This window comes from Macrosteles quadrilineatus, unplaced genomic scaffold (genome assembly GCF_028750875.1).
Source record: "Macrosteles quadrilineatus isolate MER2022 unplaced genomic scaffold, UCM_ALF_1.0 Scaffold_1__1_contigs__length_201487025, whole genome shotgun sequence".
In the NCBI taxonomy this organism is placed as follows: Eukaryota; Metazoa; Arthropoda; class Insecta; order Hemiptera; family Cicadellidae; genus Macrosteles; species Macrosteles quadrilineatus.
In genome coordinates, this window is record NW_026542594.1 from 60,144,250 (window position 1) to 60,169,734 (window position 25,485).

Below are 25,485 nucleotides of genomic sequence, written 5' to 3' on the forward strand. Positions count from 1 at the left end.
AAGGAAATTGGTTGCATTCCAAATGAAAAAGGACACCTGAATGTAAAAGAAGGCTGTGGTCCAATATTTGTGAAGCCGAGGCAAGTGCCCTATGCTATTAAACAAAAGGTGGAAGAAGAACTCGATCGACTGGAACAAGCTGGTATTATTACAAAGGTCAAAAACTCTGAATGGGGCATGCCAATTGTAATTGTGCTAGTAGTAAAACCTAATGGTTCGGAACAAATATGTGCAGATTACAAGACTACATTGAATAAAGTTATCCGTGATGAGAAATTTCCAATACAAAGAATTGAGGACATCTTTGCAGAGATGGATGGAGGTAAATTTTTCTATACACTCGATGTTAGTAATGCTTACTTATGCTTACTTTGTTTATGCCAATGGACTCTGGAAGTGCTATGCTACAAACAATAAGCACTCAGAAAGGCTTATATAAAGTAAACAGGTTTATGTTTGGAGTGAAAGTAGCACCAGCACTGTGGCAAAGATTCATGGATAAGGTACTGCAAGGAACTGATGGAGTTAAGTGCTTTTTCGATGATATAATCATTCAAGGTACATATTACAAGGGTACACTAGAGAGATTAAAAACTGTCCCAGAAAAACTTAGAGCACATAGCTTGAAATTAAATTTTGACAAATGTAGATTCTTTCAACAAAGAATAACATACTTGGGACATACGATTGATGAGAACGGGCTGAAGAAAAACTCAGAAAAGGTTGAAGCAATTATAGAGGCAGAAAAACCTAGAAATGTGAATCAACTACGATCTTTCATTGGCATGGCCAATTACTACAACAAATTTATACCAAGACTGGCCGAAAAACTATATCCATTGAATAAGTTGCTACAAAAAGGACAGCGATTTGAATGGTCACAAGAATGTGAAAACAGCTTTATCAATGTTAAAAAGCACATAGCTAATGACAACACTCTAGCACACTACAATCCAAAACTTCCTCTAAAACTCTCAACTGTTGCATCTCCTTATGGTTTGGGAGCAGTAATCTCCCACAAGTTTCCTGATGGATCGGAACAACCCATAGATTTTGCTTCGCGATCTTTGTCAAAAAGTGAAAAACAGTATATACAAATAGACAAAGAAGCAATTTACTGGGGAGTGAAGAAATTCTTTGCTTATTGCTATGGGCGAAAGTTTGTTCTTCAGACGGACCACAAACCTCTTGTTTCCATATTCCATCCATCAAAATGTTTACCGGCAATGTCAGCTACTCGATTATTGAACTACTCACTTTTCCTTGCTGGGTTTGATTACACAATTGAGTATAGAAGAACTTCAGACCACTGTGTTACTGATATAGAGAACTTGGTTAATAACTGTGACAAATGCAAACAGAAAAGAAATGAACCGTCTAAATTAAACCACCACCCTTGGGAAGAACCTACAGCTCCGTGGCATCGCTTACATTTGGATTTTTGTGGACCCGTAAATGGAAATTATTTTTTCATAATCATTGACGCCCATACAAAATGGTTGGAGATTATACATACAAAAAACACTTCTTCAGATTGGTGCATTCAAAATTTAAGTCACTTATTCACAACTTTTGGACTGCCAGTAATGATAGTAACAGACAACGGCTCCCAATTTACAAGTGCACTTTTTCAAAGGTTTTTAAGCAATAATGGAATTTGCCATAGGACTTGTGCACCTTTTCACCCTTCAAGCAATGGCCAAGCAGAACGATTCGTTAAGAAATCATTGGCTGCCATGAGCGAAGAAAAGGGAGACTTGCAGCATCAAATAGATCTTCTTGTAACTCAGTTACGCAAAGCTCCAGACTCTACAGGACTCTCAGCTTACAATGTGTTAATGTTTGGGAGAGATATAAGAACGAAACTTAATGTTATGGCAGATAAAGTAGAACGGAATAAAAAGACTACGTCGGAACATAAGCTGAAAAGAAATTTTCAGGTGGGGCAGAGAGTACTGGTGAGAAATTATTCTTAAAAAAAAAGTGGAAGGAAGGGAAAATAATTTCAAGAACAGGAAATGTTATGTTAAAGTCGAGACAGACACTGGACTCACTTGGACTCGTTACTCAGACCAAATACTTCCCTTACACTAAGGGTGGAGAGTTGATGTATAGTTTTTAAATGTGTTCATTAATTAATTGTTTATGTTTACCAATTTTGTAAATAGAATGGATTGAGTAAAATAATGTATCTTTTGAGTTGAATCTAATTATTATACAGTACTGAAGGTTGTTAACATTGTACTGATTCACATAAACAAACACAGAGTGCTCTCTCTCTCTCTCCTTTATTTGCAAAGGTTATGTATGATGCGCAAACTATTACTGCAAGCAGCGCAACGTAATCTCGGGGTCTCATATCGCACCTGGGTAATCATAGCGGATGAGACCTACTGTATAGGTCTTGTTACGTACCATTGGAATAATGCACTAATATATATACAGACCCGTGGGCTTTTCATGTGCTTTTCACTTTGAAGATGAAAAGCACATGTCGGCAGGGGTAGCAGTGGTGTTCAGGAATAGTTTTGGTAGACCTCAAGCTTGCAACCTTATAAACAACAGGGGCATCAGTTTACATCATCTCCTACAGTCAAAAGGCACAAAGAGTCCTTTGGAGAGGTCTTACACATGAGGAATTTGTCAAGACCTTGAAACTACAAATCTCAACGAAGCTTCAAGAGACTCAACCTACAGCAAGTCTTCCTCAGATGACATCACCAAAAATACCTGTCACTACCATGCAACAGATGCAGCAAGATCTTCCCACTGAGCAATTAATTATTCTTAAAAAAAAAGTGGAAGGAAGGGAAAATAATTTCAAGAACAGGAAATGTTATGTTAAAGTCGAGACAGACACTGGACTCACTTGGACTCGTTACTCAGACCAAATACTTCCCTTACACTAAGGGTGGAGAGTTGATGTATAGTTTTTAAATGTGTTCATTAATTAATTGTTTATGTTTACCAATTTTGTAAATAGAATGGATTGAGTAAAATAATGTATCTTTTGAGTTGAATCTAATTATTATACAGTACTGAAGGTTGTTAACATTGTACTGATTCACATAAACAAACACAGAGTGCTCTCTCTCTCTCTCCTTTATTTGCAAAGGTTATGTATGATGCGCAAACTATTACTGCAAGCAGCGCAACGTAATCTCGGGGTCTCATATCGCACCTGGGTAATCATAGCGGATGAGACCTACTGTATAGGTCTTGTTACGTACCATTGGAATAATGCACTAATATATATACAGACCCGTGGGCTTTTCATGTGCTTTTCACTTTGAAGATGAAAAGCACATGTCGGCAGGGGTAGCAGTGGTGTTCAGGAATAGTTTTGGTAGACCTCAAGCTTGCAACCTTATAAACAAGTATTTGGCATACCAAAAAATAGAAAACAGTCCTACAGTATACAGGGTGATTGATATAAGTGTGCCAGCCGTTTTATTCGAAAACTATAAGAGATATCAAAAAAAGTTAAATGGTAAGTGCCTTGGATTTTTTATTAAAAAAATTATAGTCAAGTCAAAAAAAATATTTTAGCCGCCATTTTTCCAATATGGCCACCAACTTTGATTTTTCTTACGGAATACCCTGTATTTTATGATGTATTCTGGTAGAAAAAGTAATTTTAAGACGATTTTATTCTTGTGATTTTTTTCATAAACCTAACCGTTTTAAAGATAATAATGGTTAAAGTTTTGAAATTTCTGCATGAGAAAGAGTTTCGAAGCAAGCATGCCAGCTGTTTTGCTCGAAAACCATTCAAAATTTCACAACTTAAACCATTATTATCTTTGAAATGGTTAGGTTTATGAAAAAAATCACAAGAATAAAATTGTCTTAAAATTACCTTTTCTACCAGAATACATCATGAAATACAGGGTGTTCCGTAAGAAAAATCAAAGTTGGCGGCCATATTGGAAAAATGGCGGCTAAAATAATTTTTTTGACTTGACTATAATTTTTTTAATAAAAAATCCAAGGCACTTACCATTTAACTTTTTTTGATATCTCTTATAGTTTTCGAATAAAACGGCTGGCACACTTATATCAATCACCCTGTATAGCCTCATTACAAAAGATAAATATCATGGTAAGCCTTTCAAAAATCAATATGATGAAGCTTTCAGTCAGCTTGAGCAAGATTTTAAGTCCAAAGGTCTGAAAACACTAATTTGTTCAGCAATGGGATGTGTGCGAGATCTGATTGAACCACAACACTTCACACAAAACATCGTAAACTTCCATCGTTCAACAGGGGCATCAGTTTACATCATCTCCTACAGTCAAAAGGCACAAAGAGTCCTTTGGAGAGGTCTTACACATGAGGAATTTGTCAAGACCTTGAAACTACAAATCTCAACGAAGCTTCAAGAGACTCAACCTACAGCAAGTCTTCCTCAGATGACATCACCAAAAATACCTGTCACTACCATGCAACAGATGCAGCAAGATCTTCCCACTGAGCACCAACTGCGGCTGTCTTCTTCATCGACCTCCTCTAATTGTCTTCCAAGACTCCAACAATTGCAATCCTCATCATATCCTACTGTTACACAACTACCACAACATCCATCTACTTCAATATATCCATCATTGTACATTACTCACACAGTCCTCTCCAATTGAACATTCCATCCAAACACCCCACTCATCCAAAATACCCAACCAAGCCTATTCCCCTAGTGAAGTGCATGAAAAAATGAAAAGTGTTGATTTGAGTGGTGATCCTAATATGAGCAGGGGATTTTTGATTGATGCAAGTCAATGTTCAATGTTTAAGAAACAAAGAGTTGTACCTTGAATCTGTTAGTGAAAAAAATAATAATAATTTAATTTGTGTTTCTGAACACTGGCTTAAACAAGAACAAATTGATTTATATGTACCAAAAAATTTTATACCAGCTAATGTAATTTGTAGAGCTTCAAAAAATAATGGGGGGGTTGGAATTTATGTCAGGGATGGTATAAAATTCTCTATTATATATGTATCACAGTTTTACTCTGAAGTTGATTATGAGCTTTGTTGTATTAAGTTAATAGATGAAAATATATTAATCTTAAGTATTTACAGATCTCCAAATGGGGACATCAATATATTTTTTGAACAGTTTGAAGAGGCAATCAGAAAGATATTAAAAAATAGATCCAAAATAATAGTGGCAGGGGATTTTAATATTGAAATGGCCAGGCCATCTGATAATGATTTAAAGTTTGTAAAATTCAGCAATATACTCAGATCTCTTAATCTTTTTATTACAAATTTTCAGCCTACTAGAGGTAATGCCTGTATAGATAATGTTATTGTTAACTTTAATGAAAACCTATATAGTGTGAAGTGTGATGAAAACTGTTTTGCAGATCACACTCCACTCTTATTTGAAATTGTTACTACATCAAATACAAGTAAAAATAGCCTTGATTACAAAGCCTCCAGTGTATTTATCAGGAAGCAAAATTACCAAAATTTAAACTTATTTATTTCTTACTTAAGAGAGGAAAGGTGGGAAATGATTGATGATTATAAACATAACAAAATTAGTGTTGAACATTTGTTTGATAGTTTTTTTAAAAGATGTGTGAATTTATGGCACAATTGTTCCCCATTGGTCAAAGTAACGGACAGGCAACCTAAAAATAATAAGCTTATAAAATGGTATACTCCTGAGCTTAGAATAATTAAGAATGATATGCTCAAGTACTTTACTGTCTATAAAAACTTAAGATCTACAGGTTCTGAGCTAACTCAGGCAGCTTATAATGTTTATATGAACCATAAAAGATTCTATAGAAATAAAATGACTCTTGCCAAAAAGAACGCGGTTGAGCACTTCATCAGTAATGCTTCCAACCCATGTCGTGCTACCTGGGCCGTAATTAAAAATGAGCATTCACCAACTCATAGTCAAGATGCCATACTTGACCCAGATGAAATGAATTAATATTTTTTAGATTCAATAAAAGAATTAAGTAAAGTAATACCACAAAGCCCTTACAAAGCAGAAGATTTTTTAGGAAACAACTCAACAAATACAACATTTTCTTGGTCAGAGGTCTCATCATCCGATATAATTAAAGTTGTTGCTAAATTAACAAATTCTAAATCAATGGATTATTATTGGATTTCTAATAATATTTTGAAAAAGACTATAGGTTTTATTAGCTACCCTCTTGCTTTTATATTGAATACCTGTATGAGGGAGGGATATTTTTCTCCATCCCTCAAAATATCGAAAGTAATCCCAATATTCAAAAAAGGTGATAAAAAATGGTTCAAAATTATCGGCCTATTTCACTCGTTCCTATTTTTTCCAAAATATTTGAAGCAGTAATGTATAATCAATTAAATAATTACTTTGAAACAAATAACCTATTGTCAAACTCCCAATTCGGCATTCGTCGAGGTAAATCCACAACCTCAGCAATTCTCACTTTAGTTGACCATTCTCTCGAAACTTTAGAAAAGAAGGAATCTGTGTCATTAGTTTTATGTGATTTAAGTAAAGCTTTTGACACGGTTCCTTTTGATATCCTAACTAACAAACTACGTTTTTATGGCATCACTAATGATGCCATGCTTCTAATTTCTTCGTATTTATGTAATAGACTTCAATTGGTATCAATTAAAAATAAATGTTCTAAAACTGAAAAAGTTGAAACCGGTGTTCCTCAGGGCTCTGTACTAGGGCCATTTTTCTTTAACGTCTACATTAATGATCTTCCTATAAATATAAATGCACAATCTGTTATATATGCGGATGATACAACTTTACTCGCTAACCATTCTAATTTAACAACCCTGCGCTTAATTAGTCAAGAGGCTGAACATAGAGCATATGATTGGTTTTCTGCAAACAGACTATCTTGTAATTCTGACAAATCACAATATATAACAATCAGTCTTAAAACAGAGGTAAAATTTGAATCAGTTAAACTTTTAAGATTTAATTTGGATTCAAAATTAAATTGGTCATCACACATAAAATCTGTTTGTAACAAAATTTCAAGAGTGAGGTGCTTGCTGTGGAAACTTAAGGATTTTGTTAGCCAAGAATATTTAAGATTGGCTTATTTTGGACTCTTTCAATCGCACATACTATATGGTCTTATTTTGTGGGGCCACTCTCCACATATTAATGACATCCTATTACTCCAGAAAAAGGCGGTTCGAAGCATTGCTGGAGAATGCTCAGATACACATTGTAAACCTCTTTTCATTAATTTCAGGATACCAACCATAGTAAATCTTTATATATTCCAAATTCTAATATATACAAAGTCAAACTTAGATCAATTCTCTTTCCGAAAAGACGTACACAATCACTATACAAGAGGTAGGGATAAATTAGATATTTTGCAGCACAGATTGGCAAAAACCAAACATTCACATAAATTAAATTGTATAATGTTGTTTAATAAGCTGCCTGAAGAAGCAAAATTAGTTTCTTACAGTATTTTTAAAAATAAACTGTATGACTGGATTGTTAAAAATCCCTTTTACAAAATTGATGATTTTTTAAGTTGTGAAATAAATATTAGATTTTGAAGAGTAAGTTGAAATAAAGCTTTTATTTTCATGTAAGTGGCTATTTAAATTTAGATATTTTGTACTGTAAACACTGAATCACCTTGTAACTATGTATAACAATGACGTGTCCTATTTCTTTTATAAAGATCAATGGAAATAAATATTTCTTATTCTTATTCTTCTTATTCTTATTCTTACAATACAGCGAACATGTTAAATTATCCAATGCAGCGAACGTGTTAAATTATTGTACCACAAGCGACAACTCAAACAAAGCTCAATAACATTAGCGGGCTGCTATTCCCTGATATTCTTCATTAGAATAGGACCAGAAATAATTTGTAGGCCAAGGTTGGGTCGGGTCATTTATGTGAAGTGTGGGAGCGGCTTAATTTTGGAACTGAACCGAACCGTGCTTTTATTCCGTGATGGAAGGAATTCGTCGTCACAGATGCACAATAACTAGAACAATTATGCAGAGACATGGGCGGAGGTGATGATATCTCCATGAGCTAGGAAGATGTTTAATTTTTCACCAGTGACCTTGGAAGATGTTCTCGAGTTCGCCGTGACCTAGGAAGACATTCCTAAAAGCCAAAGCGTAAAAAATGTCCCCCGTCAAGCTCTGTGAATAATACCATTTCCAAAAATGTCTTTTCAAGCTTAAAATAAATTTAGCAAATTTAAGGGCTGAAAGATTTAATTTTTTTAATGTTTTTTTATATTACTGTAATTGTTTTTTTACTCTTTTTTATATTGATAAAGAACAGAATTTAATTTTGCTTAGGAAAAAAGCTTTTTTTATCCAACTTAAAGACTTTTCATAAGGCCTATTAGTGATCTCTACAAAGGGACATGTACAATTTGGTTTGTAATAGGAAATATACAGTGTGTAAATTAAGTATGGAAACAAATCTGTATTTTTAAAACCGAAATAGATAGAAATATTCTATTTGTGGCAATAATAGTTAACAAAGATTCCGCAATTTTTCACATGAAAAATATTTTTTTACCCCCCTAACAGGGTAGGTGGTAGGGGGTGACTTATTTTTTTCAAATAGCAACCCCTATTGAGTGACCCCTCATTTTGAAGGGTTTGTCAAAAGAAACACAATGACGCAAATCCGAGGTGAATATCTCACTCCTAGCTAACATGGCGGATATTCCAAAATGGGCTTTTTTTTACAAAAATTAAATTTTTCATTACCCACCATTTAGGCTAGGGGTGAAATATCTACCTCGGGTTTGCGTCATTCTTTTTCTTTTAACAAACCCTTCAAAATGAGGGGTCACTCAATGGGGGTTGTTGTTGAAAAAAATAAGTCACTCCCACCCCCTACCCTGTTAAAGGGGTTGAAAAAATATTGTTGATTAAAAAAATTGCGGAACCTATGTCAACAATCAATTCCACAAACAGAATATTTCTATCTATTTCGGTTTTAAAAATACAGATTTCTTTCCATTATTTGTGAAATTGGTGCTTTTCACGTACAATAAATCAAATTTTGGAATATCCGCCATTTGGGCTAGGAGTGAGATATTCACCTCGGATTTGCGTCATTGTGTTTCTTTTGACAAACTCTTCAAAATGAGGGGTCACTCAATAGGGGTTGCTATTTGAAAAAAATAAGTCACCCCCTACCACCTACCCTGTTAGGGGGGTAAAAAAATATTTTTCATGTGAAAAATTGCGGAATCTTTGTTAACTATTATTGCCACAAATAGAATATTTCTATCTATTTCGGTTTTAAAAATACAGATTTGTTTCCATACTTAATTTACACACTGTATATAAATGTAATGTTCTACTGGTTTTTCCACTTTAGTTGTAAAATAATTACATCTCTTCTGTAAAATAAAAGACTCAGAAATCGAAACACACATGTTAAGGTACCTTGTCCTTGTCCTCTTCAGTCAGCCTAGTGGTCCAAAGATTACTTGTTTTGGGTCATGAACCTTTATTATATCATTCATAAAATTGAAGACTGTCTATAACATCAAAGTAACATCTTAGTCATCATACTGTACAAATTTAACACAGTAAATGCTCAGCCAGAAATACTTAATTCAAGTTTAACTGACCACAGTGGAAAATGTTTGCAATAATGATTGTGTTTTTCCGCTATAACAATAGTGAGTGTGTTTGAAGTTGATTTTTAAAAACTCCAGTACCTATTCTCTTTTCTCACTTTGTTGCAAAGCAACAAGTCGTTCTAATGAAAACAATTTTTTTGTAGGTGGAGAAGTTGTCAAGGTGGATGAATCACTTTTTCAAGATTTGGATGAACTTGATATTGAAGATGAGGAGCTCGAGTGCAATGATGACTGATGGAAAATCTTTCTTGTTAACAGCAAATGTGTCTCTACGTTGTATTTATTTAATCAATAATGAACTGGATTATTTGTTATTTTTATTATGTATATATACAATACGGACTTTTGTATAGAATGTGTATTTACTTATAAATCATTTGCTCCAATTAGTAAATTGTATTGTCTAATATTCTTACCCTACTCAAGTGTGACACTTGCGTCACAGCCGGGCCGCTATCAACCGGTTCAATCCGCTTTAGTCACGTACACTGGAGAAGAGTAGGGAAGGGGTAGAGTTAGGGGCAGTCGTGGCCTGGAAACTGGAGCGGTGGTGTCGTCCAGGAACGGGAATGAAACCGATAAGTTGTAGAATTAACAATTATTAGATACTTATTAATCATGAACCAACAGAAGTGTTAATGATTAGGTCAAAGTTGAATCAAACGCCGAATCAAACAATAAACCAATGAGGTGCCAGCACCCAGCAATCTTGCCCCAAATGGAGTAAATTTTCTCACTAAAATACCAGAGGTTTTTAAAGACATTGCTGAACACCAACGAGAAGACCCAGAGCTTTTAAAAATAATTAAAAATCCAAAACTTAATGAAGCATACACAGTAAACCAAAGCATTTTAATGCACCACTCTCCAAATGAAAGATCGCCTAGAATAGTTTTTGCCAGTAAAACTCATCGACATGTTTTACGTACTATCACGTAGGACCAGCATCAGCTCACTTAGGAATTACAAAAACGATTCATCAAATAAATAAATATTTTTGGGCCCCAAATTTAAATAAGGTAACAGACAGAATAAAGTTGTGCATAAATTGCCAGCGCGCGAAACCCGCGCAAAACACAAGGGTAGGTCATTTAGCATCAGAGATAATCATTTTAAAGATTTTTATTGATTACGTAGGGAAATTGCCAAGGTCATGAAATGGAAATCAGTATCTTCTATCGGTTGTAGACGCCTTTTCGAAATATACAATTTTATTACCAGCCAGGAACCAAACTGCAGCAACAACCATAAACATACTATCCAAAAACGTATTTTCATTTTTGGGTTTTCCAAAATACATGGTTAGTGATAAGAGTCTCTACATTCAGGGCTCATGAAATAGCGGAAATGTGCATTAAATATTCAATCCAACACGTACACACTTCGCCATATTATCCAAATCCTAGTCTGGCGGAAAGAGTTAATAGGAATTTAAAAATAGCAATGCGCATTTATCACCATATGGACTACAGATTCTGGCACAGTAATACATACTGGTTCCAGATAGCGTACAATAGTGCACATCACGTAAGCACTGGTCATTCACCAGTGAGTTTTTTTTTAGGTAGGAAAATAACGCATCCGCTCGAATTTGCTTGGAATCTGAACCAATTAATTCCAGACGACCATCAGATGAGTACGGAGGAAAGGTGGAAAGATGGCATTGAAAATCTTAGTAAAGCTCGGCAAAGGCGCGAGCGACTGTACAATCGACAAAGAAAACCAAATCCTTACAAACCGGGTGACTGGGTTATGTACAGACTCCATCCCCAAAGTAAGGCCATAGATAACATAAATAAAAAGCTTACGCAACTTTGGTCAAAGCAATTGAATGTTTCACTTCACCAGTAAAGGCTCATAAACCCTTCAACGAGTAAATACGTTCAGGCGGCACATGTTTCCCAGTTAAAGAGATTTTTTATGCCAACAATAAAATAAAGCATAATTACATTTTAAATTAACAAGTACTGAGCCAAGCCAACATCCTTAGCTTAAGTTTATTAGCAGTAAGATAGATATTATTCAATTTCGTTTTCCCCTTCTCACATGCCTTCAACACGACCAAGACACCTCTGGTCAGCTGACCTCAAACTCAAGTCTAAGATACGTCTTCTCTGAAGGCATATCTATGAGTGAGAGTGAACGCAACCAGTGGTGGCTTGATCCAAGACATATCACACTAAATATTTCCCCCCAGCATCTGCTTTATTCGGAGTGAGAATATATTTTATTCAATATCGGATCTATCTCTTTGAACTGTATTGTATAATCTATCTATTTAATATGCTGGTTATAAGTCATGGAAAATTGTAAAACATAAAATAGTTAAATAGTGTTCAGGAGAAACAGGTAGTAAATATAATAGTATAAGATAATCAACGGGGAAATAAAACTTAAGTACAGTAGGAAGTGAGTAGACACCAGAAGAGTAAACAGAATATCGGTCAAGGCCAAACCTCAAGCGAGATCCTTATCTCGTCAGCAGGAAACGGCGCCGAGATAACGGACTGTTAGTATTCATTATATTGTCCGATTATAGTACAATTATTTTGAGAGTGAAGCATGTCGCTCTAATTTTATTTTTTTAAATGAAAAGAAAAAATCATATTCAAAAGCTTGGTAAAGGATATATATATATATATATATTTATTTATTTAGTTATTCAATCAAGAGAAAGTAATAATAATGAATGAAATCCCACCCAACAGGATGGTATTGCGTATGGCTAAAAAGGTGCACGGTCAAGTTACCGTACACCAAACAACGGTCAAACAGGCGCGGACACATGTCTTCCATTCAATTTAAATATCATTTGAAAGAGTTATATAAATATATAGTCTGATAATGTGTGTCAACGAGTCAAAATGAAAATCTTTATAAAATAAGCAAACCAGTAGTCAAGTTAGTTTTTATTTCATAGTAATTAGTAGGGATGGTCAAGTCTCGAAATTTCGGGAAATTTTCAATCTCGTTACACGAGACGAGATTTCTTTTTGGCCGAGATTTTTATCGAGACGAGAATAAAAAAAATTAAAAAACGCCTGCAGAAAGTCAATGCAATACCCGCAATACAGGAGCGTGTTGTAGTTGCGTTTCCTTTGCGAAGGCGTTCTTATTTAATTAATTCTTTTAATGTAAATATTACTTTCATTATTTTAATAATATTACTTTAATAACATTTGAGAAGTTTTGTTAAGTGTAGGCAGTGTGAGGAATGTTTTATTACTATAAAACAAGTCAAAACAAGTAACTGTTTTATAAAAATTAATATTGCTTTTATTTTATGATTTATTTTATTTTAGGATAAGTTGAACTCTATCCTAACTGATATCACCATGTTTCCTAATCGTAGGCATTTTTAATAAGTTAGGCGTGATTAATAAAAAAATGTTATGCTGATGTTATTTAATAAAAGATTGTAAATATTCTTGCCTATTATCATTATTTTTGTATTAAACATTCATCTAACAATGTTACAAAATCAGGTAAAAATTTCGAACGTACATTTCCCGTTGTGTATGAGAAGAGAAATCTCGTCTCGAAATTTTATGAGAAATAAAAAATCTCGTCTCGTCTCGTCTTGAACTAAAAATCCAATCTCGTCCATCCCCAGTAATTAGTAATAGGTATTTCAATCCATATATCAATAGTTTTCTCACACCAAATTCACAGTTAAAGTTAGGTAGTTAAGGGTAGTCCTTTTTTCCGAATCACTAGGGCATATATCGGTAATAAAAAAAAAATAAATAAATAAAAAAGAATTAATAAAATAAATAAAAATGAAAAAGGAAGAAATCCAACCAATACAGAGGTAGAAAACTGGCACTATACACCCTACCTCTAGCAACCGAATAATGATTAATCAAGAATAGAAGACATACAATAATAAAGACATTTGGGAATTCAAGAACTGCATTCTTTAATACTTTAATACTTTTTAGTGAAATGGCGACCATACAAAGTAGGTATTTTAAGCGAACTATGAATGGAGATGAGTGTAGGATGAGTGGCGCGATCTTGTAGCCTTGTTAGTGACTAAGCCGACATATTCCTTAGACACAGCTGTTAATTAATAGCCCAAACAGCTAATGGCAACTAAGGGACCTACAATTTATTGTGGAATCTGAACCACATTTTGCCTATTTGGTATATACGAATTGGTCTAATTATCAGGATAGTACTGCGGGTAGTCATAGTACTCACCCGTGCGGACGTTAATCCACACTAGGGAGTATCGCATCCACAGTGCATGCCTATAAATATCCACAATTCGTGACCTAGTAGTTGGATTACAGGACGACGCCACCCGTCCCAGTCTTCATCGAGTATCCCATTCATTAAGCTGTAGATCTTCGTCAGACAACTGAGTAGTCTCCACATCTTGCCAGAACCATCATCATCACAACATAGATATTATAAATCATCGCACTATCTCCATCACCAAGATCATCACCGCCACAGATAATCCATATGCTCCATATCTACACCTACATCTCTCCAGCTCAATAGTAGCAGCTTCAGTGAGAACGTCATACAAGAAATTTTTATGAACAGTCCTGAATAGAGTAAGGACAACACGACTGAATGGTACAAAGTAAAGTAGTACAAAACGTCATGGCAGGATCGTCAAACTAAAACTCTCAGGCACAACCGAAGAACATCATATTTACTCAGCTACAGCAGTACCAAGAAATATTATATACAGTAGAACCTCTTTAATCCGAACTAATTGAGACCAGGGTTAGTTCGGACTATTGAATAGTTCGGATTACAGAACATATTGTTGTTTTTACATAACAATAGCTAAAACATGGCTAAAATTGATCAACATTATTTTGGCAAAAGTGAAAAAATGTTTTATAAAGTAAAATACAGTAGTAAACATGGTGAATAAACAGTACTGTAAATTAAATACAGTACACCATAAAGAACTGCTGTACTGTGTATAGAGTACAACAATGAGGGGTTCGGATTAGTGGACAATTCGGATTACGTGGGTTCGGGGAGAGGTTATACTGTATGTATATATATAAAAAAAAATATTACCGATATACTCCCGCCAAAACATTTAGCTTACTTTTAATTAGTTTAAATTAATATAAGGGCCATCAACAAGTTCATAAGTTATAAAAAAAGTATACTTCTGCAAGTAGAGAACAAATAGTATTTTTATGCTAAGTAACCAGACCCACATTATCAAGACACAGTCAATGTAGCATTAAGGAAGACATTACAACAACTCAGACAACCGAAAAGCACCAAAGCCCTCAGAAGTACAGTGGTGACCGTCGCTCTGGCCCGCCGCTGGAATGCCCATGAGCACCACGGAGCCACGCCGCTACGTATCGAGCTGGAGAACGCGAACTAAAACGGCACCACCACTGTCACCGAGTGCCCAAAGTCCGGCGTGACCACCAGGGGTGGCACCACCTAAAACCCTACCTTCCCACATTACCTAAAAATTTTGTTTTTCAAGCCGGGGAGGCTGTGACGCTTGCGTCACAGCCGGGCCGCTATCAACCGGTTCAATCGCGTACACTGTGTTGTGTAATATTATTTCTATTGTACTGTCAAATATTTCTTCAGCTGTTTTATTTAAGACTGTTTTGTTTATGAATGTAATGTTTGCAGTTTTGTGGGTACTTTCCAGTTAAAGGGAACATTCATTATTATCGATCTGATTTCTTTCGATATATCGATATTTTTGTTTTCCTTTACGATCCATACCTTCTGTTTTAATATCTTCAAACACATTTATATTACAAATTGACAACTGATCTTGTTTAGGCAAAACATAAATAAGTAAAACTGTTCTAAACTAACCTAACATAACCAACCAAATTTGCTGGGTTTGCCGTATCATTTCAAAATTTCGTCTGACAACAGAAAAGGCATGTGAGTAATATGAAACGGAATTTGGAAATTTTATAGCAAGTTTGGTTGGTTAGGTAAGGTTAGTTTAGAACATTTTCATTTCAATATATTTTTAAATTGTTTGTTGATACTGAACAATATTTACTTATCGTAGTTGTCAGCTGACATCTTGTTCATTATCGGATCAAAAATAGAATAGCGATGTATCGGAAATAAATCATCGATAATAATGAATGTTCCCTTTAACAGGAAAGTACAGTTTGGTGCAATTCTCTCATGTAAAATTTTGCTGATTATTAAGGTGAATAAAACCATATAAATTTGGTTTCTAATAATTTCTTTTCATAACAATTTATTCAACTTAATCTTTTAATTATATTATTACAAGTTCTTTTATATAGTCCAGGCGCTAAACGGGTTGGGTATGCACTGAAAGTCTGACAAAATTTGACTTTTGATTATTGTTGGGGACATCTAGTAGATGAAAAAAATCGATGATGTCGCATTTCTAGGGTGGTCACAACTCGGGGGGGGGAGGGGGGGAAGTTGCGCGGGTCATCGGTTTACGTTTCCGCGTCTAACTCACAAACGGTTAATGATAGAAAGGTGAATTAAGCGTCTATCTACGCCTAAATATATTGTCTTTTAAAAAGGTTATTACGACCTTTCTTCTATCTCTTATACTTTAGGCGCTAATCAACATGTATTGCAAAAAATAAAATTTAAAAATACTTAAAAATGAAATATTGGAAATATTGCGCTTGTTTAGGGCATGTTACAAACTATTTATGGTTAGAAAAACTAACAAGTAGTACATCAACACCAAGTTTAAAGAAATCCGTGCAAAAACAACAGACCTACGTTGATTTCAGTAAGAGTAAACGTGGAAAATTCGTAGTAGTACCGAAGCGCGCATGGACGGTACGTAGCCCACAGTCGTTATAGGTTTGATGTTGTAAGTAACTATGGGAAAGCTGAATTTTTCTATGCTGTTAGACCATGTTGAGATGAGCATTTTCCCAAAAGTCCCCACTCCTACCCCTTTGTGCTTTCCTCTACCCCCCCCCTTTTAGATAAATTTACAGTCTCTTAGAAATTAAGCTATAACTTTAAATCGGGTAAGGATAATAACGCAATCTTTTATAAATCATTTTGCGTTACGATATTCTACAAAAAGTGTTTACCATGGTATCCTAAATATTCATAGTTAAAAAATATCATAAACATAAAAAAAAATATTTTTTACAGATTAATTTATGAAACTTTTCTTTGTAGATTTTTTATACGAGGTCGCACAACAAAATGTTTGATACAAAATTTGGGGTGCATAGTTTACATTTTAAAATGACACATAGTTATTAACAGTTTGTTTGCATATAGTAGTTATAGATAGTACAGTATATTGATTTTACAGGACTCAGGCTTTTTTGTGCACCGCAACAATGAAAAAAATTACGTATATTATGGTTTTTGTATTTGAATTTGCCGCTTTATATAGATTATATTAACGTTATGTAGCTCATTCAGTACATATACAGACTGTAGTGGATACATATGAATGAATATCGTGCATTTGCTGCTGTACGCTAGAGCCTCATTTTATTATACAGGGTGTCTCACCTAAAGTGAACCAATAGATAACTTTTTTATTATGGGATATAGAGTTAACTTCTTATGGGACACTACCCTTTATTTTAAGATGTTTTTTTTTGTGGTTTCGAATTTTAAAAATATGTTCGCCATTTTCCAATATGGATGACAACTTTGTTAGTCCTATGGAATACCCTTTATTTTATGATTGTTTTAGAATGTAAACGCACAACTTTTAAACCTATTTATTCTTGACATTTTTCTCTAAAGCTACTTGTTTAGGAGTTACATCGAAACAGAAATGGTTTGTGAGTACATCCTGCATCCTCACAGCTCATAAACGTAAGTTTAAGAGCGGAAATACAAAGAATAAACAAGTTTTCAAATCACATCTACATAAAAAAAAAACATAAAATAAATTGTTCCAATATCAAAGTAAGCTAGCATTTTTGAAAATGGTGGCCATTTTTAAAACAACAAAATCAGTATTTTTTAACGTATTTTATATATTTTTTGAACGAGGACTTATATGTGACTTATTTATTCTTTGCACTTTCTCTCTCAACTTACTCGTTTATGAGCTACAGATGCCGAATGTACACCACAAGCCTTTCTTCGAGATATAACACGCTGTAACTCCTAAATGGGGCAGGTTTAGAGAAAAATGTCACGAATAAGAAAATAGCTTTTAAATTGTAAAAGAATACTAAAATATAGCGTATTCCATAAGAAATAACAAAGTTGTTGGCCATATTGGAAAATTGTGGATATATATTTTTTATTCGTAACCATCCCTAAAAACATTTTTTACAATTAAAAGGGGTCGTCTAATAAAAAGTTAACTCTATATGGAAAATAAAATTTGTGTATGTTCACTATGTAATCTCAACCGGGATGAAACGTGTACCCTTTTATAGCAGAATCTCCAATTTAAAAAAAGATACGTCAATTTTGGTCTAACAAGTTATATTTAAATGAATATGAGTTTTTTTGAATTTTTAAATGGCAAAGATTGGCGTGCACTTGGAAATTATCTTAAAGAGGCGTGGAGTAAAGGGTGGGAATTGATAATGGAGTATAATTATTAAATTTAAGAATTGAGATATCGATACAAAAATTGGAAAAATCTATGTAATTTAAAAAATTTTTAAAATATTGTTTGTTAAGTATCCATCAAAGTAAATTATAAAAGTAACAGGTTTGTTTTATGAATTATTAACTGTTTGTAGGAAAAATTCAGATTCTCAGTAGGCTACATTTAAATTTTATTATTCATTCAATTGTTATCTGATCTTTATTAGTAGTGCTATTTGTGTATTTTCTGTAGTGGAAATCAGTTTATTTTATGAATAATTGTATGTGATTCATGGCATTTTTTTAAACGGTTTTAAAATATTTTAAAATCAGTGTGTCCAACACAAAACCGACGGTCTTTGACCATTGTTATTTGCATTTAAATAAAAAACACTGTATTTATATTTTATTACAATGAACACATTTTCTTCTTCATCATCATCTATCTTCTTCATCATTTATTCATCTAATAATTCTTTTTGTAGATTATCGTAACGCAAAATGATTAATAAAATGTTGCATTATTATCCTTACCCGTTTTAAAGTTATAGCTTAATTGCTAAGAGGCTGTAAATTTATCTAAAAAGGGGGTTAGAGGAAAGCACAAGGGGGGAGGAGTGTTGACTTTCGGGAAAATGATAATCGCAACATGGTCTAACAGCATAGAAAAATTCAGCTTTCCCATAGTTACTTACAACATCAAACCTATATTGACTGTGGGCTACGTGTACCATCCATGCGCGCCTCGATACTACTACGAATTTTCCACGTTTACTTTTACTGAAATCAACGTAGCTCTGTTGTTTTTGCACGGATTTCTTTAAACTTGGTGTTGTTGTACTACTTGTTAGTTTTTCTAACCATAAATAGTTTGTAACATGCCCTAAACAAGCGCAATATTTCCGATATTTCATTTTTAAGTATTTTTAAATTTTATTTTTTGCAATAAATGTTGATTAGCGCCTAAAGTATAAGAGATAGAAGAAAGGTTGTAATAACCTTTTTAAAAGACAATATATTTAGGCGTAGATAGACACTTAATTCACCTTTCTATCATTAACCGTTTGTGAGTTAGACGCGGAAACGTAAACCGATGACCCGCGCAACTTCCCCCCCTCCCCCCCGAGTTGTGACCACCCTAGAAATGCGACATCATCGATTTTTTTCATCTACTAGATGTCCCCAACAATAATCAAAAGTCAAATTTTGTCAGACTTTCAGTGCATACTCAACCCGTTTAGCGCCTGGACTAATACAAGTTGTAGCCTATTCTATCTTTTATATTTGTAGTGGCTGACAGATTTATCAGCTGACAGATGTTTTAAATAGTTTATTGAATTTTGGTTGCTATGAACAGAAAAATAAACAAATAGACATTCTTTTAAGAATAAGAATAAGAATAAGAATCCTTTATTGTCATTAGACACAGTTGTGCAATAGACATTGTCAAAAAAAACTATAAACTAGAAAATGTAACAGAGTCATGAACATTATCACAGTAGACCTTATATAACATATGTAAAACTTAGCCTATATCACAGAAGAGATCGCAGTTGTCAATTGAGAATAAATATCATAAAATAAAAATTGTTGAATAACAATGCATGTTACTTAAAATCTATAAAATCAGTAGCACTCAAATGCAAAAACTCATTAACAGAATAAAGTGGGTGCTTTAGAAGACCATTTGTTACAACAGTTTTAAAATTAGCAAAGGATTCAATATTCTTGACATGATGAGGTAGTATATTGTACAGTTTAAGCCCTATAACTTTAGAGCTTTTGGCTGCTTTGGTCAATCTACAAAAGGGAATGTCAATTTCATGCTTGAGCCTTGTGTTGTGGCTATGTACATTTAGCCGTTTCAACAAGAATACAGATTGTTTTTTTACTTCTAATAGAACATACAAAACATATAAACTAAAGACAGTTAACACTTTTTCATGGATAAAAATAGGCCTACAGTGCTCTGAGTAGTCAGCTGAAGCTAGTATTCTGACAGCTTTTTTCTGAACCAGTAAGACATCATGTACTCCAGCTGCATTTCCCCATAAACATATGCCATACAGTAAATTACTTTGAAAGAAACTATTGTAAGCAAGCTTGAGATATGACTTCGGGACATTTTTATCTAAAGATCTTAGTAAATATACAACTCTTGAAAGTTTGTTACAAATATAATCCGTATGAAATTGCCCTGTCAATTTTCTATCAAGAACTAAGCCTAATAGTTTAACATTACTTAACCCTAATTGATCACAGGAGGGAGAATCACTAGCCTTGACATTTTTATTACTAAAAACTATGGTTTGAGTTTTGTCATTGTTAAGTATGAAACCATTGGTACTGAACCAGTTGGATACACTTTTAAGGGCACTTTCAGAATTCAAGTTGACAGTTTTTATATCAGAACCAGAATTAAACAAAGTAGTGTCATCAGCAAAACATACAGTCTCAAATGGTACATTAACATCAATGTCATTAACCATGACAAGGAATAAAAGAGGTCCAAGAACCGAACCTTGCGGCACGCCAAAGGGTACAAGTCTCTTACATGAATACTGATTATTGACACAGACTATTTGTTCTCTATTATCTAGGTATGAGCTAAGAAGTGACAGAGTTGTATCAGTCACCTTGTAGTACTTTAACTTAGCCAGCAATGTCTCATGACAAACACAATCAAAGGCTTTACTGAGGTCACATAAGGTGACACCAGTATCGGCTCTGCTTTCAAGGTTTGCTAGGATTGCATCTACAAGATAGGTCACAGCTTGAATTGTAGATTTCCCAGTTCTGAAACCATACTGTATAGTTGAAAACAAGGAATTATCTTCAAAATAATTGTACAGCTGGTCATGTAAAATTCGTTCAAAAACTTTGGCAAAGACTGGAATTAAAGCTATTGGCCTATAACTAGCTGGGAGATCTCTGCACCCTTTCTTAAAAACAGGAACAACCTTAGATAACTTAAGCTTTGCAGGAAATACACCTTCAATCAATCACCTTTAGGCTTTTCAACCAAAGTGGTTCATTTTTATTTGCTCTAAACAATTAATTGTTAATTACATGTAAAAGTATGATAAATTAAACAATAATATTTAGTGGAAACCTCTAGACTTTTATTTAAAGTATTTAGCCTATTTAAATGAGGATCTTTTCACTAAAATTGGTGACCCCGATTTGAACACATCAAGAACACATAATGGAAATCAATGTATTGGCAAGACTAAAACTGATGGAAGAGCAAAACCAAGATCTCAGAAAACAACTTAATGATGTCATTGGAGTTGACTCTGAATATTCAAGACAAAATCATGATTCAGAAGATTTTTGGTTAATCCAATGAATCAGAAAACTCAAGAAAGAAACAATTCAGTAAATCCAAGACCGTCTGACAACACAACTTCAATGCAATCTCCGCAATTAAAATTTCCCCATTTTTGGCGTGAGAAACCAGCACTTTGGTTCATACAGATTGAGGCGATTTTCTCTTTATGGAACATTTTCGATGAGAGCCTTCGTTTCACACACGTTGTGACACACTTAGATGAGATGACTGCTTCCGAAATAGAGGATTTACTCTCAAACCCAAATCTGGAAAACCCTTACACGAGCCTGAAAGAAGAACTGATAAGAAGATTATCAGTCTCAGAACATAAGAGGATTAAGCAGTTACTCGTAGAAGAAGAACTCAGGACAGATACACCATCCCACTTTCTCAGAAGACTGAAATCGTTAGCTGGCAGCAGCGTTCAAGATGACTTGCTGAGAATCATCTGGATGCAGCGACTTCCTGCGCATATTCAAGGCATCCTCCAAACCCAGTTAGGTGCTGGGGTCAGTACCGAATCATTGGCAGTTACAGCGGACAAGATTCAGGAGGTTCAACCTTTGAGTTCACCTGCAATATGCTGTGACGCTATTTTGTCAAAGCGAGGTAAGCCAACGAATACCTTTTCTCAGACCCCACATAGTCACAACAATCTCAATCAAGGAGGAGGTTTTGAGGCAATTTTGGAGAAACTTTCAATGCTGGAGGAGAAAGTTAACCGTCTTTCAGATGACTTGATGACATATAAAAATAGTAAGTTCAGATCGCAAAGTCAGAGCCAGCCCAGTAAACAGCATAGTACCTCACCCCACAATGACATCTACTGCTGGTATCATAAACATTATGGATCACGAGCCATCAAATGCGTGACTCCTTGCACTTATCCTTCTACAAAAAACGAGCTAGGCAACTAGATGCGGTGTCGACTAGTTGTCATGTGCCTAGACGCCAAACTCATGAATCACCCGGAGTTGACAGCAACCACAGCAACAGGTTACAAGTAATTGATAACAATTCAGGCTATAAGTTTCTGATAGACACAGGTTCAGACGTAAGTTGTATACCACTAAATTTAGTCAAAAGACCCTTAAAACCATCCGGGATAGAACTCAGAGCTGCAAATAACTCTGAAATACCCACTTATGGTAGTTTATGTCTCAACTTAAATATTGGTCTACAAAGAACTCTAGTCTGGAATTTCATAATAGCTAAAGTAAGCACTCCAATCATTGGTTCTGACTTCCTAGCTCACTATTCTTTATTACCTGATTGTAGTAACGGTTTCTTAATTGACAATATTACACAATTAAAAAGTAAATGTCAGTTCATGAATACTCAGCAATATAGTATTAAATTAATTACTTCCGACCCATCAAACTATCCACTGTTATTGGAATTTCCAGAAATCACAAAACCTTTAGGAGTACCAAGATTTATTCCTTATAACGCAGTGCATTACATAAATACGACTCCTGGCCCACCAGTCTCATCAAGACCAAGAAGGTTAGCTCCAGATAAATATAAAATTGCCAAATTAGAGTTTGAATCCATGGTAGCAAATGGAACTGCGTGTCGTTCCAAAAGCCCATGGTCATCACCACTTCATATGGTACCTAAAAAGAATGATGAGTGGCGACCATGTGGCGATTACCGAGCATTGAATGCCCGCACTATTCCAGATTCTTACCCTGTTCGACATATCCATGATTTCTCAAATTGTTTACACGGTAGTAAATTTTTCACTGTGATAGATCTTGTAAAGGCATATACCCAAATCCCGGTTAATAAAGAAGACGTGCCCAAGACTGCAATAACGACCCCATTCGGTCTCTTTGAATTCCAGTTCATGTCTTTCGGTTTGAGGAATGCTGGTCAAACTTTTCAAAGGTTTATTGATGAAGTCGTAGAGGGACTAAGTTTTTGTTTCCCCTACATTGACGATATCCTTGTTTTCTCAAAAGATCCTGTCGAGCACGAAGAACACCTCCGTATTCTGTTCAAGAGGTTAGTCAAATATGGCGTCCTTATAAATGTGAAGAAATCTGTATTTAACACTGACTCGGTAGTTTTTTTGGGATATCAAGTCACCGCTGACGGAACCAGGCCTGTGCCTGATCGCATTGACGCCCTTCAGAATTATCCTTTGCCACAAACTGCCAAAGGTCTTAGGCGATTTTTGGGAATGTTGAACTTTTACCGCAGGTTTATTCCTCACGCTGCAGAATTTCAAGCCCCTCTCCACACTGTCCTTTCGTCATTAAAAGGGAATCAGAAAGTCCCTTGGACCGATGTATTGACTGAAAAATTCAGTAAATGTAAGGATCATTTAGCCGAAGTTACATTACTTTGTCACCCCAACGCTAATGGTAAATTAGCACTTTTTTGTGATGCATCGAATACTGCAGTAGGATCAGTACTACAACAATTGAATCAAGATGGAATATGGGAACCTCTGTCCTTCTTTTCCCAAAAACTAACTCCTAAGCAAGCCAGTTGGCCCGCTTATTATAGGGAATTGTTTGCCATCTATTCGTCTGTTAAACATTTCAGACATATATTAGAAGCTAACTCCTGTACTGTCTATACTGATCACAAGCCCATCACTTTCGTTTTTCAACAAAAGATGGACAAACTACCTCCTGTTCAAACTAACCATCTTTCATTTATCTCACAGTTCACGACTGACATTCAACATGTTTCTGGTGCTTCAAACATAGTAGCAGACAGTTTTTCTAGGATAGAATCTATTTCTGCCAACAAGACTAGTAAAATTGATCTGCATCTCTTGGCAGATTCTCAATCTAATGATGAGGAACTTAAGTCTATTCTCGAAAACAGTACTTCACTTTGTCTTCAACCAGTTCCAGTTCCTGGCTCTGATGTTTTCGTCTACTGCGATACAAAGAACGGTAGAGAACGATTGTATATCCCCAAATGTTTACGCAGAGAAGCGTTTAATTCAATCCATAACTTAAGTCACCCTGGGATAAAATCTATGAATAAAATGTTAACTTCAAGATATGTTTGGCCTTCAATGAATCGTGATTGTAAAGAGTGGACCTTGTCCTGTCGAGAGTGTCAACATTCAAAAATTACTCGTCATGTTCAAACACCTATCAACGATTTCCCTTTTTCAAATTGTAGATTTGAACATATTCATGTGGATATCATCGGCCCATTACCCCAAGTTGGAAATCTTCGTTACTGTCTTACAGTAGTAGATAGGTTCACCAGATGGCCGGAAGCACACCCCTTGCAAGGTATCTCTGCCGAAGAAGTCTCATCAGCTCTTTTCAATTGTTGGATATCAAGGTATGGTGTTCCCTTGCGAATAACAACAGACCAGGGTAAACAATTTGAATCTGCACTCTTCGCTGAGTTGGGAAAATTGTGTGGATTTTCAAGATTAAGGACAACAAGTTACCACCCGTGCGCAAATGGCATGGTGGAACGTTTCCACAGACAACTTAAGGCGGCCATCATGTGCCACTCCGCCTCCACGTGGGTTGAATCCTTACCTACAGTGCTTCTTGGAATAAGAAATGCTTTCCGTGTGGATCTGAACACCTCGTCAGCTGAAATGGTTTTTGGAGAGGTTTTACGCCTCCCTGGCGAGTATTTTATGCCAACAACCCAGCTAGCACCCTTAGAGGATCCGACTAATTTCGTGTCTCGATTACGACTCAAGATTTTATCAATAAAACCAACAAATATCAAGAGACACGGCATTAACCGAAGCTTCATTTTTCGTGATTTGGACACATGTTCGCACGTTTTTCTGAGAGTGGATGCAATGACAAAATCTTTACAACATCCATACACCGGACCTCATCCAGTGATCAAGAAAGACAGTAAAACTATCACAATAAAAGTGAATGGTTCTAATGTTAAAGTTAGTCTTGACAGAGTTAAACTGGCCTATGTCCTTCAGAATGATGAGGTTAAGCCCTCAAATGTATCTAAAACTTCAAACGATGTGGAT

The 25,485-nt window shown here is 35.0% G+C and overlaps 2 protein-coding genes across 2 annotated transcripts in view; both read left to right on the top strand.

Moving 5' to 3' along the window:
• The window catches only part of LOC128983533 (RWD domain-containing protein 1), a 45,836-nt gene extending 35,811 nt beyond the window's left edge, over positions 1-10,025 (top strand). Inside the window, exon 5 of the mRNA XM_054402835.1 lies at positions 9,775-10,025. Coding sequence (XP_054258810.1) covers positions 9,775-9,866 — 92 coding nt within the window. The 3' untranslated portion in view covers positions 9,867-10,025. The remainder of the gene's footprint in view (positions 1-9,774) is intronic.
• An 11,699-nt stretch (positions 10,026-21,724) lies between these two features.
• LOC128997398 (uncharacterized) lies at positions 21,725-22,417 on the top strand. Its single transcript, XM_054423037.1, has one exon. The coding sequence runs from the start codon at positions 21,725-21,727 to the stop codon at positions 22,415-22,417; it is 693 nt and encodes a 230-aa protein (XP_054279012.1).
• Positions 22,418-25,485: the final 3,068 nt, after the last annotated feature.

Bases quoted from the DNA above. Each gene is read 5' to 3' on its own strand.
- LOC128997398 (XM_054423037.1), top strand. From the start codon at position 21,725: ATGACTGCTTCCGAAATAGAGGATTTACTCTCAAACCCAAATCTGGAA.